Here is a 16,303-nt window from a genome sequence, read left to right as displayed (position 1 = left end):
ACATGATTTTTAGTGCATGCCCACACTTTAATTAAATATGTTCTTACATTCTTTGTTGTGTTGATACTAAGAGCAGGTACACTTATATGCTAGGGCAGAACTTTTATTTATAGGGTATAAATAATGAAAAAATCAATGATAAGGACATTTTGTTTTTGTTTGGGATTTTATGCTGAAGCTATTGAGCCTCACAGCTGCTATTCTGTTTGCTCCAAATGAAGAAGCAGTTAAATTTCCCTTTATATTTTAATAGCAAAATTAATAAAGCCTATTGCTCAGTTTATTCTGCACAGAGATTTCCAAGGACTTATACTGGTAGAACCATAAACTGCATTTAAGAGGTGCAAATAAAACCCCCAGAAAGTAGAAGGAAAAAAAATCCCTGGGCACATAAAAATACTAGGAAACATGGGAGAACCTGAAAGAGAGGCTTTTGAACGTATTGGCTTGCCAAGAACTTTTAAAGGTGTGTGCAAACCCAGTCTGTTATTTGATTCCTTTTATTTTTATTCAGGGAAATCAAATTCTTGTAAATGAACTTACACTCCTTGCAAATGAAGAGGACTTCAACTGATTTTACGTTTATGGGACTGAACTTGAGATGTCCTTTACATTTGTGTAAAGATCATGAGGAAGAACATGACACACATATCAGATGGATTACCAATGTGACTCTCCAGTCATCACTTAAAAGTTAATAGCAGTGGATTTTATTCCTCTTGATGAAATGCCTGCTTTTTGCACCTTTTTATATAGCTATAAATAAGTATTTGTATTAAACTGGTGTCACTGCCAGGATTTTGAGAGACAGGAGTGCAGGTTTTGTGTGGTCTGTAGCAAGGGAAGGATGTTTCTTTTCAACTGCCAAAAGGGTGAGAGGTGTCCAGAGCATAAGGGGAGCAATTAGAAATTCCTGCATACATGCCTTGGCAGAGAGCACTCCAAACTTGAGTTGCGGGTTCTGTCTTGGGATAACAAAAAGATGTCTTAGTGCAAAAGGGGGAGCTGTTCTCATATATATAACTGGCTGCTTGGGGAAGTCAAGGCACAACCTGTGGCAGATTTTGGTCCCTCAACTAAGTTTAGCCTATGTTTAATACCACTCCCCCTTCCCCCCCTTTTTTTTAGTTAAATAAATTGTTTGACAAAATAGTAACAATATCTTTGATACTATTTTTCTCTCTTTCTACTACTTTTCTATTTCCCTCTCTCCATTTTCCTCTCTATCTTTTATCACTCTCTCTCTCTTTATTCTCTCTGTCTCTCTTGGAGGATCATGCCACCCTCATGCAATTTTGATGACAGTGCTGAGCCATGGGGTGGTGTAAGAATAGGTCCAAAGAACATCATCTGTCTTGACATTGTCATCAGAAATTGGAACCCCCCCAACACTTGGAGTAATATTCTTGCTAACATCTTGAGGTAGCAGCCTGTTTCAGTAATAAGTTACTGATTAAGTTACTGAGCCTGCACAATGGAATGCAGTCTCCATGGATACACAGATGCATGCTCCACAGAACAGGACTGCTTGGTACTGAGTGAACCAAACCATTTCTGTTGTCATAGCAAAAGTCAGGATAATGGATCATTCCACTGTCTGAGCTCACTCTGCTAGAGCAAAAATCATAAATGCTGTCAGAAAAGGATTGATGCCTCGGTGCTGATGGGGAAATCGTGAGTGAACTTTGCTCATTACAATGTAGTTATAATATGAAAACACACATCCTGGTTGAAAGATACCCAACCCCAAGGTAGGCCACATCTCAGACACTCCTCCCTGGGCATAGACCACACCTCAGACACTCCTCCTTGGGCATTAGTGGTAGCCTCACTCATGAGGGTGAGAGGGGAGAGAGAAGTGGAGAGTGGTGGAGAGGCAGAGATTCGCGTGAAGAGGTGTGTGTGATTGAGTATAGAAGAGGTCTCCCTAGCAATGAGACTTTGTAAGCTTTCCCCACCAGGATCAATTAAGGAACAGAAGGAGTAGCAGGACTAGAGAGACATCTTTGGACCTTTGCACTGGTGGTAGCTATAAGCCTCTTTCTCTTTTCTCTTCTTACTTTACATCACTTTTCTTCTTTCTTTTCTCACCCTTTCCTACCTATTGTATGCTGCTTTTATGGGCAAACAATAAAGTTTTACTGTTGATTGAAGCAAACCCTCTTGGCATAGACACCTTATGTTTTGCACTTCAAGATCACAGCAAACAAACCATCATGAGCCCACTGGGTGGACTGTGACAACCACTTACTAACTTTTACTGAGAATTTCATACTTTTAAATCTTGCTAAAATGTGCATTTACAGCTAGATTTTGTCTCCACAGTTTAAATTTATGAATTCTGAGCCTACAGTTTCCTAGAAGTATCAGATTCCTTATGAATGCCCAATAAACAACTTCAGTGCATAGAATCAAATATGAAAAGAAATATTTTCATCTCTGCATGGACAGACATATACATATAATTTCTGTCACACAGCGGTATGTCAGCAGATGCTAGGTCTACACATGCTCTTCTGTGCAGCTATCAGAGAAAGAAAGGCTCAACTAGTACATCAGAAATTAAACATCTATTATCCTGCAAGATTAAACATATATTCCCTGAACTTCTCATTTGTAGTCCAAATATGACCACTTCAGTGGACCCCATATCTTTGAATAGATATGACATTATATTAGTGTCACAGTGAATTAATTGTTATCTTAACCTCAATTAACTTTTATCTATTATCAGCATTTAGAAGGGCAGAAAGGGAATTTCAACAAAGCTTAATTTAAAATTGGTTCTGTAGTCACTGTGGAATATTTTATAAAACTATTATTAATCACACCACTACGTACTCAGCTGATCTGCAAATGCTGTGGCTTCAGTGCCTAAAGCAACTGAAATAAAGGCAAGGCTCAGAACCAGTTACAATGGATGGTGTGACTACTATCAGGTGATTAACAGCCCCCCATGCAAACAAGAGTGCTTTGCAAAACAGAAATTAATACTGGGGCAATCACAAGTGCTTTCCCTGGTGTACATTATACTATTATAAATCCCCTTGTTTCCATATCAGTGATTAATTTTTCATGCACCCTTTTTTCCTCAGAAGCTAGTGCGTGTCTGAGCCAACCCAGCTGAAAGGTGGCTATAGAGGACAAAGCCAGTTTGCATTTAGTTCAGTATCCTAAGAAATACATTTCACAGAAAAAAAAACTTCAGTAGCATGTATGCAGCTGAGACAGCCTTCCACAAGTGTGGACATGAATCACAGGAATTCTGTTCCTTAGTGTAGACAAAAATTAATTATTTCTACAAAAATTCTCATACAGAGAAATCTTTTAAAAACAAGGATGATCTTTTGAAAATCCCCAAAGAAGGTATGTTTCAAATAGCCGCACATTAACAGGGGTGGTTTTATGCTCTTAAATCAAAGTGCATTCTCTGCCCCTGCCCAGTTGAAATTTCCACTGTGTATCCTAAAGTCTAACTAATGGGTTAGAAATACCCAGAATTATTCACTTTTTTAATACATTCCTGGCAGTATTATTAGTTTTATTTGGTTTCTGGCAACAGGTGCTTTCATATACGCATTGTAACAAGGTAAAACAATGCTGGAAACTTGACTGATTAGTTGCAAACTTGCAAAACTGTCATAAGTAAGTTCCATCTTGGGACAAAAATTAATTTAAAACAGCTATTTTCATATTAAAAAAATGTCAGTGATACAATTTGGCTTAAAAATCTTTTTCCATTAGCATAACTGAGAGGCGTACTAGAAAAAGCGAGTGGGAGGACAACATCATACAACTATATTTTAACATTTTCTTCATGAAACAAAACAGCTTTTGAGAGGCACTGGAGTTTGATTTCTCTCCTGCTTTGCTAGAGTCTACTCTGGCGACATGGGGTCACCATCAAACCTGCTGGGAATGGTCAGTAAGAATGCCATGTTAATAAAAGAAAAATCAAGTTCATTTTTTCCTTCTTTGTAGTCTCAAAAAAAAAAAATAATAAATCTGCTCTAATTTTGTAACTGTGATTATAATAGCTTATGCCTCAGTCTTGTGATTTGGTCCCACATTCAAGCAGTTCTCAATAGTGTACATTCTTAAATGTTAGGAGATAATGCACTTACACGGCACAGTGAGTGTTCAGTCTATGCAGCAGCTATGGAAAGGCCTTTGAAAATGCCAAGATGACATTAGCTTGTACATAAGCAAAGTATAGGCTTACAATTATTTGCACACAAAAGAAATCTGGAGTATAAAATGGTTATCTCTATGGTCTATTAAGTGGAAAAAGCTTATCTTAATAACAGTAATTTTATTTCTTCACTTAAGTTACATTCATTATAAAAAACCCCACCAGTATAAAACTAATTCAATTAAATGTTCATGTACTAAATTAGTGCCAAATTAGCACAAATACAGTGACAAGATATATGAGCCACTCACTACTACTTGTCATTACAGAGGGTGATAGCAATACTGAGATTTTTAAAAATGTATCTGGAAAGGTCAAGATGAATATCTCAATATATCAGGATGACAAAATCACTAGATACTATTCATGGTTCTTTTAAATCTAATGAGTTTCTGAAGTTGCCTGTCTTTCATTTTTGGAGGATACACAGTCCATTGAACAAGCTAAAATCATAGACTGCTCTTTCAGTAACCAAGACAGCTTTCAGAACTTTTACTGATGGAAACAAAAGTTTGCTAGTTAGCAGAATCACTTTCTTTTTTCACTAGCCTTTTCACTTAGGAAAAACAACTTAAAATCTCTCAGCTCTCTGTAATGTGGCTTGGGATGGTGATGCTGTCTATATGCACAGAACCATGAAAAGCCACAAGAAGATATTGCAGTACATACCCTATTTAAAACCTCCACAACTAACTGGCCAACAGTACAAGAGTGATATTATTAAAAGGCACCATCTAGCAGATCAAACAAATTATAATATCAGATGTCTTACAATGACAATACAAGTGATTCATAAGCCTGGCCATCAGGCACTGGATTTTACAATCCATTCCTCGATTGTGTTCCCTTTTATTAATTCTTTGTCACAGGGAATTCTGCCTTTACTGCTCATAGACAGTTATGAATAAATGCCTGCAACAGTATATCAGTGCTAGTTAAAGACAATTGAAAACTTATTTGGATCACATGATATAGGGAAAAATCCAAACAGCAGCCAATGCCAAGAATAACACCAGCTTTAGTGGCAATCCCACGTCTCTTGGAAAAGAAAATTCCAAAGAGTATCATAGGACTAATGCAAAATCCTGTTAGTTCCTTACTTCACATGAAGTGTAATAAGCCATTTTAAATAAAATTTCAGTTTCAGAGAAAATAAATTCCAATTATTTTGTACAGCTACAGTAAGTTAGATGTGCTTGCCTGGGCAAAGCTGTCTTAATTCAATTTTGGTCACTTTAGGAATCCAAAGAACTAATAGATTTTATAACATATTTTGTTACACAATATTTAATCGTATTGTGTGCATCATAATTCATTTGGAAAACTACATAACTGCAAACAAAGACTGCTTCAAATCATCTTTAAAAAGAGCCTGTATTATTTAACTTAAATTTACAAGCACAGGAAATACTGTAGATTCTATGGTTTATTTTTGATGCAAAATCCAAACTTGGTGATTTGCAACTGGGATTTTTTGTTTGTTTGTTTGGCATTTCCCCCACCCCAGAGAATACATAAAAACCAGAAAGAGGAACTATGAAATCTTTTTCATATGATATGCATCAAAATAAATTCCTTACTTGCACTATGTTTTGTTTGTTTTTCCTCTTTCCTTTTACTACCAATCTCCTAGTCACCTGAGTTCATGTGCAAGGAGTGGATTATGTAGGACAGAGGAACCAAAACCAATTGCTGGATTTTTTTATATTCTCTTAGAGAAAAAGATCAAACATAGAGGGATTTTTCTGAGTTGAAGAAAAAAAATGGCTAAACTGTTGACAGGCAACCATACTTTGCACTCTGGAAAATTGGCTGAGGCTGGAGAAAGTAATTTCAGGCACAGTGTGAAGCAGGATTAAAAAACACATCTGTATTACCCTGAGATAAATGTGTAAGGGCTGGTCTAAGGAACACAAGGCTTTCAACTTCTCTTATGATTGATCTTACCAGTTTGTAGGACAAGTGTCTGGTTTTGTTTTGCCCACTTTTTAATGTGTTAATATTCTATGCAATCAATAAAAAACATTTGTATGGGCGTGACTTTGATAAATCCAGTCCTATGATTTCAGAACATAATCTGCATTAATACTGTGTCTGCTGCAAGCCTCAAGCTAGGTTTCAGAATGTAGTATTTTCTATATAAATAATGGTAGAACGGAAGCTGAAAGACAACCAAGGCAGTAGCCCTGGTTATCAGGAGGATAGAGAGTGCAATGTTACAGACCACTCAGATGATGAAGCATTACTTTAAATGGTACTTTTGTGTTTTTGTAATGCTCACTTAACATTATTTTGGAAGAGGCTAAGAACAAGCATGGAGTGCACAATATATAGTATATATACATGGATACAAACATCTATATGTGTTTCACACATCTATTTTTAAAATCTTGTCCTTTAGAAGTACTTTAAAAATATTTTTATATACATTACAAGTGAAAATTTGGCTTTGCAGCATTTACTTAGTTTAAAGCCACAAACCATTTGCAGGCTCAAAAGGCATTTAAAACGTGTAAGAGTTTTTCACTGAACCGGTCCTCTCTGGCAGTGCTAGTGCACAACAATTCGTAAACTGTTTTCCTACTTGAAACAAAGTACAGGATGGGGACAGAACTGGAATGTGTAAGTAATGACATTCTCTATTAGCATATTTTATTTGGAAACCAAGGCCAGCTTACAGCATGGATAAATACATGCATGGTCATGTTAATCTAGATAGAAAGGAGGCCGAAGTAGTTTGGCCTCAGCTTAGGTTATGTAATCAGGATGACAGATGGTTTTGCATACCTGAATTGATGCCTGTCCTGTGATTGCTGTACTACTAATTAGACCATAATCATCAACCTACAGGAAGCATGCCACAAACTTATATGCAGAATTGTGTGTGCATATTTCTCAGAACTGTCAGCGTTCCACTCAATTCCAAGCCAATGTTAATCAGTTTGGAGCATTATTATGGAGGGACAGATTTCAATGTACATTTGCTTTTGCCAGTATTCAGACACAAACAGGACTTGAAGCCACTTCACACAAGAATTCAAGTTTTCATACCCTCAAAGCCAGAGGATTCAGAATACTGGGCATTCTGCTCAAGCTTATAATATATTATGGGAATAGTAGGATAGCCCAATCACACAGTATAAGTAAATAATTATGATCAATAAATAATCAGAGGAAACCGTTTGATATCGAACCACTTTTAAAAACACTATGTTTAAAACTGGAGGGGCTGGAATGTGAACTAACTGTAATCTCATAAGTAATCAATATTGGTTAGACTTTCGTGGTTTATGAGATAGTCTGTGTGTAAGGCCTGGTGAAAGTTCAGGTTTATATCACTCACACCAACCTTTCCCAGCATTTGTATTTCAGCACTGAAAAATACCCTGATTTTTGGAGATCCAACATTAACAGATAACAGTTCATTGCTATGCACCTAGAGCTCACACAAACAATTGAAGAGTATCAGGCTTTGGATAACAAACGAGTTAGTTTGTTTATCTCTTCTCATAACAATATTAGTACCCTTCCTTATTTCACAGCTGAAGACCTATGGCTTTTCCTACTCCTCTTTTACCTCTGCTTTCACAGAATGAGAGAACTCTTGCCTTTCTAACCAGTGTTCTCAGACAAGCTTCTAAAAAGCAATTTTATTTGTAAGAATTGATTTAGAAGTCTCAGACTGGGGTTTGAAATATTGGAGCAAAAGTGCATCTTTCTGCTGTTCTAAAGTGGCTGATGTTTCCCATTAAACACAATGCTGCAATGTAAGAAGTCTCTAAGCACCCTCTGTGTGCCAGACTTGCAGATGCTAGAACCTTTCCAGTGCATCTAAAGCAGTATGTAAATATAACAAAATTCCTCATAATAAGTATGACTTGGCACAGAAATTTGCGTGCCTGAAAAACAGGAGTCCCTAGGGTAAACAGCTTTCACTACAGTACAACTTTATTTTGTTCTTCATACTTTTGAATGTGCTCCAAAATTACAGAAGAAATGCTTCCTAATTCAATTCTTAGAGGATTTCTATTAGAAAAATAATAATCAACCTGTTTTTGAATTGCTTCTACTAAAGACAAAGAGATATGCCTTCAAAAGCACCTAAGTAGCTTGAGTTCCTAAATTCCACATGGAAGAGTGACCAGGGACTCAGATTCAAACACAGCAAAACCATGCCAGCACTCAAAGCATGGGCTGATTCACATGCCAGTCTGAAGCATCTTAATGCAGAAATTTTGGCTCCCAAGAGCTAGGACGTTGGTACATCATTGCCTTGACTTATGGTGACATATCTCTACGCAGAGATAAATTGCAAGGGAAGAGCACTGTGCTGGTACAGCTGTGTAACACCTGTCTCCAGAACTTGGTGGTTTGTTGCCCCTGGTCTTTTGCACCGTGATTCACTGTGATAACACACAGAGCCAACTAACAGACAAAAGAAAAGGTCTCCAAACCCGGTTAGAATTTCAATATTATTCTGCTGCGCAGGTGTCAGGTATAGTACTCCAGTGGTTGTTTCCAGTATACTGGTCCTGTGAGTCATGCAATGATTTGTACTGATGAAGAGCTCCTTAGAGAATGCAAAGAGCTTGATTTGCATTTTATTGGTTTCACTCAGTGCAGAAGACTGAAAAAAGAATTACTGAAGGGATTTCAGTCCTTGTGAGCATTAGCCAGGATTTTAAAATCTTTTTGTTTTCTTAAAAAAACAGAAGCAGTGACATAGTTGTACATCAAGTCAGAAAGTTATGAGTGCTTCCTAAAGTACTTTTTCAAGGCCATTTTATTTTTCAACATAAGGCAGCTAGCTCTTCACTCAGATCAGTGTTATTTAGAAAGAAATACTACATCTGCTGCATAAGGAATCAGGCAGTTCCTCATCAGAATGTTTTGCCTCAAATAATGAGGACAGTAAGATATGTGTCAGTAAGACTGTCAAGATGTCATGTTTTACTCTCTAGTACTCATATGCTTTTTTTCATCAGTTGTTCTTTCAATTCTGGTACGAAGTATTTTTGCATACTGTTAGCATATACCACACTTCACCCTAGGAAATATTGCTGCTCCTGAGAGGTGGTATTCTGCTGTAAGACATTTGCTTTATAACAGTGATTGCCTCTCTGACACGAGGGTTGGGAGTTGTTAAAAGAGGAGGTGGAGAGCTGAGCATGCTTTGTGATTTCCTTGTTCCTCTTCTTATAGTGATTATGCTCCCAAAACTCCATCTTGGGCATCCCAATTTTAATCATTCTATTTTCACCCCCAAATCCAATGACAAACATTCAGGCAGAAAACATATTTTCTAGAAATTCTGGTGGCAGGTGTCTTAGAGAATTTTAGGTGAAAGATAAAAGCAAACAGAGAGTATGGTTAAGGTAAGTTACACAGAGTGATGGTATGTAACATGCAGAACCTCCTGGCCAGATGGAAATACTACTGTTTAAGTAGACTGTCTAGGTTCCACTTTTTCATAATATCATCCCCAGTAAAACCCTGAGCCTGTATTGGGCCTCCGCAGAATAACAGCTGCCAGTCTTTCCCCTGAGTGAGAGCAGGTGGTGACCTACATATGAACTATTTCTTGTTGCTTTGGGGTTCAACAATTTCATTTCTCACTACTCACAGCTCAAATCTCAGCTGTGCAGCTAAAACATGAACCTCCTGTGCTGCACCACTTTGCTAGGATGAATTCCTTTCCTCTAAGAGGAGAGGGCCTCATGTAATGGGGAGGTAAGCAGCAATAAAAGGATGCTTAATGAAGAAGCCTTAAGGGTGGAATCCGGTGTCTGCACTGCACCTGGATTCACTGCAAATCCTTGAGCTTTAGGATCCAATAACTGTATATCCATCTGTTTCTAAAATTAAATGCATTTGCATATATATAGGAAACTATAAGAAGATATCACAGAAGGCAGTTTCTTTGTACAGCTCTAGAGTTGCTGCAGAATGCAGGTAACTTGAATTAATTCACTCATCCCTCTGTTAAACTAGAGTAGTTATTTCTAAGAATTGCCTTGCACTTGCTGTGAAAGAGTTTTAGCATCCTTTGTTAGGATTATATAGGATTGTTGTTTGGTTCCTGTTAGCAATGAGCTCGTTTGAACGTGGCCCATTTATCTCAATTTTGAATTATGCTATTTGCACATTTCAACTAAAATTGCTTGTATTTGCTAGTGATTGTAACTATATACACTTGCATGCTAAAGTTTCTACATACGAACTCACCCACTGGAAATCTTAATGAAAGAGAACAGAAGCAACGTATACATAATGTGAAATACAGTCAAGTCAGTTCTCCAGCTCAGTAAATATTTGTGTATTTTTAAAATATATATTTTAAAATATATATTTTTAAAAAAAGAATTATTTTGAGGACTTCCTATAGAAGTGGAGTTGTGTAAGAGAAAAATAATATGACATTGCCCATCCTGCTGAAAAAGAACCACAAACAGTTTGGAGAGAGACATGTAAGCTATATAAGATCCCTAAGTTTTTAAACCATTTACTAAAACAGGATGGCTAAACTGCTTCATGAATTCACAGGAAAAAAACAGTGACAGTTTTTAAATATAGACAGGCTTTTACAGGAATCACAGTGCTTTGCAGAAGTAAGATCATTTCACTTGTAACTGTTTACTGAAATGGCTAGCAGCTGCTGATAAACTGTTGACTTATGTGATAGTCTAGCAACAGGTGATACTATATTTAACAGACAAGATCAAACTGCTGCAGAATAAATATTAGAAGAAAAACAGAAGAGTTTATGAGGCAAATAGATGTGATGTCTGAAGGTGCCTCTTCCCCTACTTTATATTGCTACTCAGTTTACAATATAATCTGTTGGAGAATAAACTCATACACAAGCACTCAAAAGTGTGGAGTGCCTATGGGTGCTGGTAAGACATTCTTATGCTCAAAGCTTGGGAGCTAGAGATAAAGTTTCTCATATAACAGGACTCCAGTATTACAAAGCAAAGTCTCATTTCAGAAAAATTGGATATATAGCATGTACTGCCTCTGCTGAAGTACAGGAGTTCATATTTTGGATTCAAGTGAAATGTGCTTTCAGATAAAAATTGCTATCTTCTATCATGTAGTATGACTGTTCTTTTCTATTACATACTACACATCAAATGTGCATTTTCCAAACAACTTAATTCATCCTTCTTAAGACAGGAATAGTCACTGGAATACCTTTTTATTCAGTGTACTATCTAGAAGGTAAAAGTAAGAACAAGAAAAGAACGATGCACCTGTTAGACAGTTGTATAATTTTGCAGATACAAATGTCTTAATTTTAACTGTACTTCTAGGAAAAAATCCCCATGTTCTGAAGGCTCTTGCATGGCATTTGGACTATGACAAATGCTAGAATTTGCACCAATGATGGACTGCCGATTTGCAACTTGATGGACTAATATTAAGAAATGTTACAGAATTATCCTTTACTTTCTTGAAGTGGTTTTAAGCCTGGATACTTGGCATGCATCACAGGTGTTAAAGTATAAGGCTGGAAAGGCAGTATATAATTTTCAGAAAATGATGTTTCTTTTCTAAAGCTATTGGAGTGAAATATCAGCTTTAAAAAAATTGTTTTCCAATTATGGATCTTAAATTAACAGCAATAAATCTAGTGTCATCTTCCCTAAAGCCACTAGACAATTTTACAGTCACGTTCAATGTGATGATTAAGTTAGGAGTTAACATGTTCATTTTGAAACTCATCATGTTAAACATTTTGGTGGTCATAGCCATCTGTGGGTTTATTTATGATACATGGTTTAGTTGATTAGTGGTGTTGGATGATGGGTTGGACACGATGATCTTGAAGGTCTCTTCCAACCTGGTCTGGTCTATTCTATTCTATTCTATGTATTGCTCCTTCTCACAGAAATGAAAAGAAAATAACCCAGGTGCTTTGATATGAAGAATCATGAGAATGCTTTGCATTTACTTATGGTACACTAAGAATAATGAAAGAGCAGTAGCATGAAACAAGTTCATATTGGCCTTACCTGATCCACTAACTGGGAGTAGAGATCGTAGCAATTGTCAAAAATGTATTTGTAAGTGGAGTCCAGGCAAGCTCTTACACAGTCTTTCACCACAGTACTGGCTCGAGGTGGGCTCTGTAACTCAAGGACCTAGTAAAATATTCGATAAATGGTAGAGTGTCAGAATTTTATTGAAGCCCAGACAAAACAACTGTTGTCAAGAATGTTGCTCTGCAATACAGGATGAAAAGTGTTCAGCATAATTGTGATAAAAATATTTAAAACTCTGTTGCCTTAAATTCAGAGATGAATTAAAACACATACTGAAGCAAGTAGATTATATCACTAAGATTTATTTGAATGAATGAAATGATTCATGCTATGAAAGAGGCACACATGCCTCAGGGTTTACATCTTTAGTGGAAGATCTAAAGGCTTTTCCATTATTTAGGAAATAATTAAACCAAATAATTATGTGCTTTTCTTTGAAACATCAGCCAAAGAGCTTTCCATTTTCTAAAGTAAAGGGTTCATCTTTTAACTCCACTGTAGGATGCATTCATTTGAACTTCACTTAATGGATTATTTTAATTCTCTTTACATAGTGCCTATTGCAGTGAAATCACAGGACATTCTGACAAATGTTGCCTTGTGTTTCTGTATTTTCATCCAGTAATATTAATGTGCACCATTTAATACTAAAAATACTTCAGAACTTGATCACATAGAGAGCAACATCTGGAGTGACTAGGACAGGTAGAGATATCATACTTGCTGTTTGGCATGATATTATGATAATAATAGGAAAATATTTTTCTATATGATACATGTTCTTAACCAGATCAACTGAGTTTGCTTTATATATTTTGACATTAAAGTAATTAAATGAGTAAACTTTTTGTTTCCTTGAGGAGATGCAAAAATAATTTTAAAGAAAGCAAAAGGTAGTTTATTTTTCGAAGATAATGGCTTTTACCTCATTGCTAATCAAAAAATGACATTACACCAATGATGCAAAAATAATTGTGAAGAAAGGAAAAGGCAGTTTATTTTTCACAGATAATGAATGGCTTTTACCTCACTGTTAATCAAAAAGTGACTTTACGCCAACAATCTTTGGTAAGCTGAGAGATTTAATTTTAAACTGACAAAGATTAATTGATTCAGAGTATTAGCTAGAGTATGATACTACTGGATGAAAAAAAGACAACTTTTTTTCCCCCCCAAGAGTAATTGTGCACATAAAGGACAATACCTTCATTCTAAAAAAAGCAATGCTGGTAAGCAGGTCCACAGTTGATTTCAGATCTTGAAGTCTTTCAGGATTGCTGGCAGGAAAATTATCCTGGTGAATCAGGAAGAGAGGACGCATGTAAAGTTGGAGTTACAGGTAAAATCCTTGAACAGCTAGGGAAAAAACTCTGGGAAAACAAAGATGCTGCTTGGAAGGATTAGAAATGTTCATGTGTAACCTGAATTCTGCCTGTGAGTATGTTAATTATGTGTAGCCCTTTGATGTGAATAGCAACACTTCTGCTAACATTCATGCTTCTGTACTAGCAATGTGCATGATTTTAAATATTGTGATATTTCCAAAACATTAATGGAGTAAAAAAAAGCTTCACACAGTGGAAAACACTGCTAATGAAAATAATTTATGAGTTTTCCATGGTACATAAATCACTTGTAGGCACAAATGAAGTAAAAAGTTTAATGAAGAAATCACAGTGAAATTTGTGCAATTAACAAGACTGATGGGAAGAAGTGTTATTTAAATCACTTCATACTAATGAAACATAAGTCAAATATCCACATTCTCCAATATAATCTGGATAACATTCTTCAAAAGTAAAAGACCCTAGGATACTGTATGAAGGCTAGAGTCTTAAAAACTAAGCATGTGCAACTTCTACTACCTGCTAATACTTTGGGGTTCTTTTGAATACTCCCTTTTCCCTTCAGTTGTAGAAAGCAGGTCAGATGAGCAGAGAAATCCTTGGGGTAGAGGCTACTATTCCTAGCAGCTGAAAGGAGATCCATGATAATGGAGCCCTAATCACTCATGTGTCATCCAAAAGTATCGTGATCCCGTGGATTGGAAAAGGAGAGGGAATTCAGAGTGGTACAATAACAGACAGGTATTCAGTGCGTGATTCTTTCCTGAAAGGCTGGGTTTGGAGCACACCTCAGTGGAAAGAACTTCCATGAGGTGAAAATGAAACTGTAATTCCCATCATCTAGAAAAATGAGCAGTCAGATATCTTTTAAGATTTCAAGGAACTTGGCACAGAATTGTAGCAAAGATCTCAGTTTCACAGAATAAATACAGCAGTAGATGCAATTTTCGCTACATGAGTCAGTGAAGGTAATTCCCAGATTAATTACTTATGGATTAATTTAACCCAAGTTGTTGAATCCTACTCTTTCTTGACCATCTGTTCATCCCTTGACCTATTCTTAGATTTTGGAAAGAAAATAATATTTTTTTTTTTTTTTAAATTGGAGAAATATTCTCAAACTGCTTAAATTATGTAATCTTTTGTTCCAAAGGTGTCTTATATCAGCACCCAGTATTTTCAGCTTCTGTGTCACAAGAGGGATTAACCTCAGACTTCTTTAGGCAGCTAAAGTCCACAAGGATATTTATACAAAATGCTCCACATTTGATTTGTTCCCTAGATAGAGGATGTTGCACATACCCTGTATTTAGATAAGTCAATCCTCAGAGAGTTGTGGAGCTGGTCCAGTAGTTTTATGAACTTTTCCCTCTGTAGAAAGAAAACAAGAATATGTTGAAATAAGGATTTGCAGATTCCTGTAATTAGTGAGTTTTTAGAAAGCTGCTTTCCATTCCTAATTTATGTGAAAAATTGTTCTTTCTTGTTTGATGTAAATGTGCAGTCTGAGATATCAGTGTTTCAAGACCAGGGGGATATATTTTATCACTTTATTTTCCCTTTCTGTCCTCCATTGTGATTTACCTACTATGGATTCAACACTGTGCAGCTGTGCAATACACTAGTGAGGTGACACAGACTTTCCTATGCAGTATGTTTCTGATATGTTGCTAAATAACTCAAAACATCTAGAAACTGAAAAGTACTGCCTGATGTCTCTACCCAAAAATGCAATAACAGCATTAGTTCAGCATAAGGTCCAAAGTTTTAGTTAATTAAGGCTGATTAAAACAGATAAGCTTATTAAATATCTATGTTTGAATTGTAGTCACTTACACTCTTGAAGAAGGCACTTCCCCTTCCCTCTTTTACAGCAGAATTTGGTGTAAATATATGATAGACATTTTTACTTCAGAATCAGTGGCTTTTGTAGGAATAAGCTAATTAATACTGCACAGTAACAGTTTTCCCTTTGAAAAGTGGAGATTAACTTCCTATCTTGATAGATGAAGGTGCAGTGCAAATATTTTACTGAGAGATACCCAGCTGAGTTGTGCCATTCTCAAGTAATACTAATGAGAGGTTCTAATGACCAGTTTGCATGTTAGAACATATTCCATAGTACACTGCACAAAACTGTTCAGAAGTCCTTGCCAGCCAACAGGAAAGCAGCAGGCTTGTGCAAGTAAGGTCTAATAGCTATCAGAATGCACGTGTCCACACCCTCCCTGAGAGATGATCAACACTAGTATGAAAACAGTGCTCTTTGTGCACTCTCTCATCAGTGGAGCATTAACCTACTCCAAAAGCCACTTATTTGGCACAGTTCCCTTAAGGAAGCAATCAAAAGTAACTTTTTGTAATGTTATAGATCTGTACTGAAACATCAGTCAGCCAAATGCTTCCCAGCTGTAGCCTGAGGACTTGAATTTGAGATCTTCTTTTTGATGACTGAAGTGCAGCTATCCACTAACAGATGCCCTTTGACCCAAGAGAGAAAAATAATCTAATATTTTGCCTGTAAATCAGTTATTTCAAAAAAGACTCCAAATCTCTATTAGTGATGCCTGCTACTGTCTTTCTATCCATCTGTTGGACTCCAAATTGGATTTAAATTTGCGTCAAGGGTAAACTGGCATTAACATCAGAGGAGAACTTAATCTCTTCCCAATCTGAGGATAAAAGTAGTTCTGATCACTAGAAAAGTGATCAGGAAAGAA

The 16,303-nt window shown here is 36.5% G+C and overlaps 1 protein-coding gene across 1 annotated transcript in view; it reads right to left on the bottom strand.

Moving 5' to 3' along the window:
* The window catches only part of UNC13C (unc-13 homolog C), a 148,314-nt gene that overhangs the window by 54,326 nt on the left and 77,685 nt on the right, over positions 1–16,303 (bottom strand). Inside the window, exons 15-17 of the mRNA XM_068143868.1 lie at positions 14,886–14,954; positions 13,442–13,531; positions 12,208–12,336 (exon numbers count right to left, since the gene is read on the bottom strand). Coding sequence (XP_067999969.1) covers positions 12,208–12,336; positions 13,442–13,531; positions 14,886–14,954 — 288 coding nt within the window. The remainder of the gene's footprint in view (positions 1–12,207; positions 12,337–13,441; positions 13,532–14,885; positions 14,955–16,303) is intronic.

Source organism: Melanerpes formicivorus, unplaced genomic scaffold (assembly GCF_026170545.1).
Source record: "Melanerpes formicivorus ecotype bairdi unplaced genomic scaffold, bMelFor1.0.p_v2 SCAF_10, whole genome shotgun sequence".
Taxonomy (NCBI): domain Eukaryota; kingdom Metazoa; phylum Chordata; class Aves; order Piciformes; family Picidae; genus Melanerpes; species Melanerpes formicivorus.
This window is presented reverse-complemented; position numbering and strand designations above follow the sequence as displayed.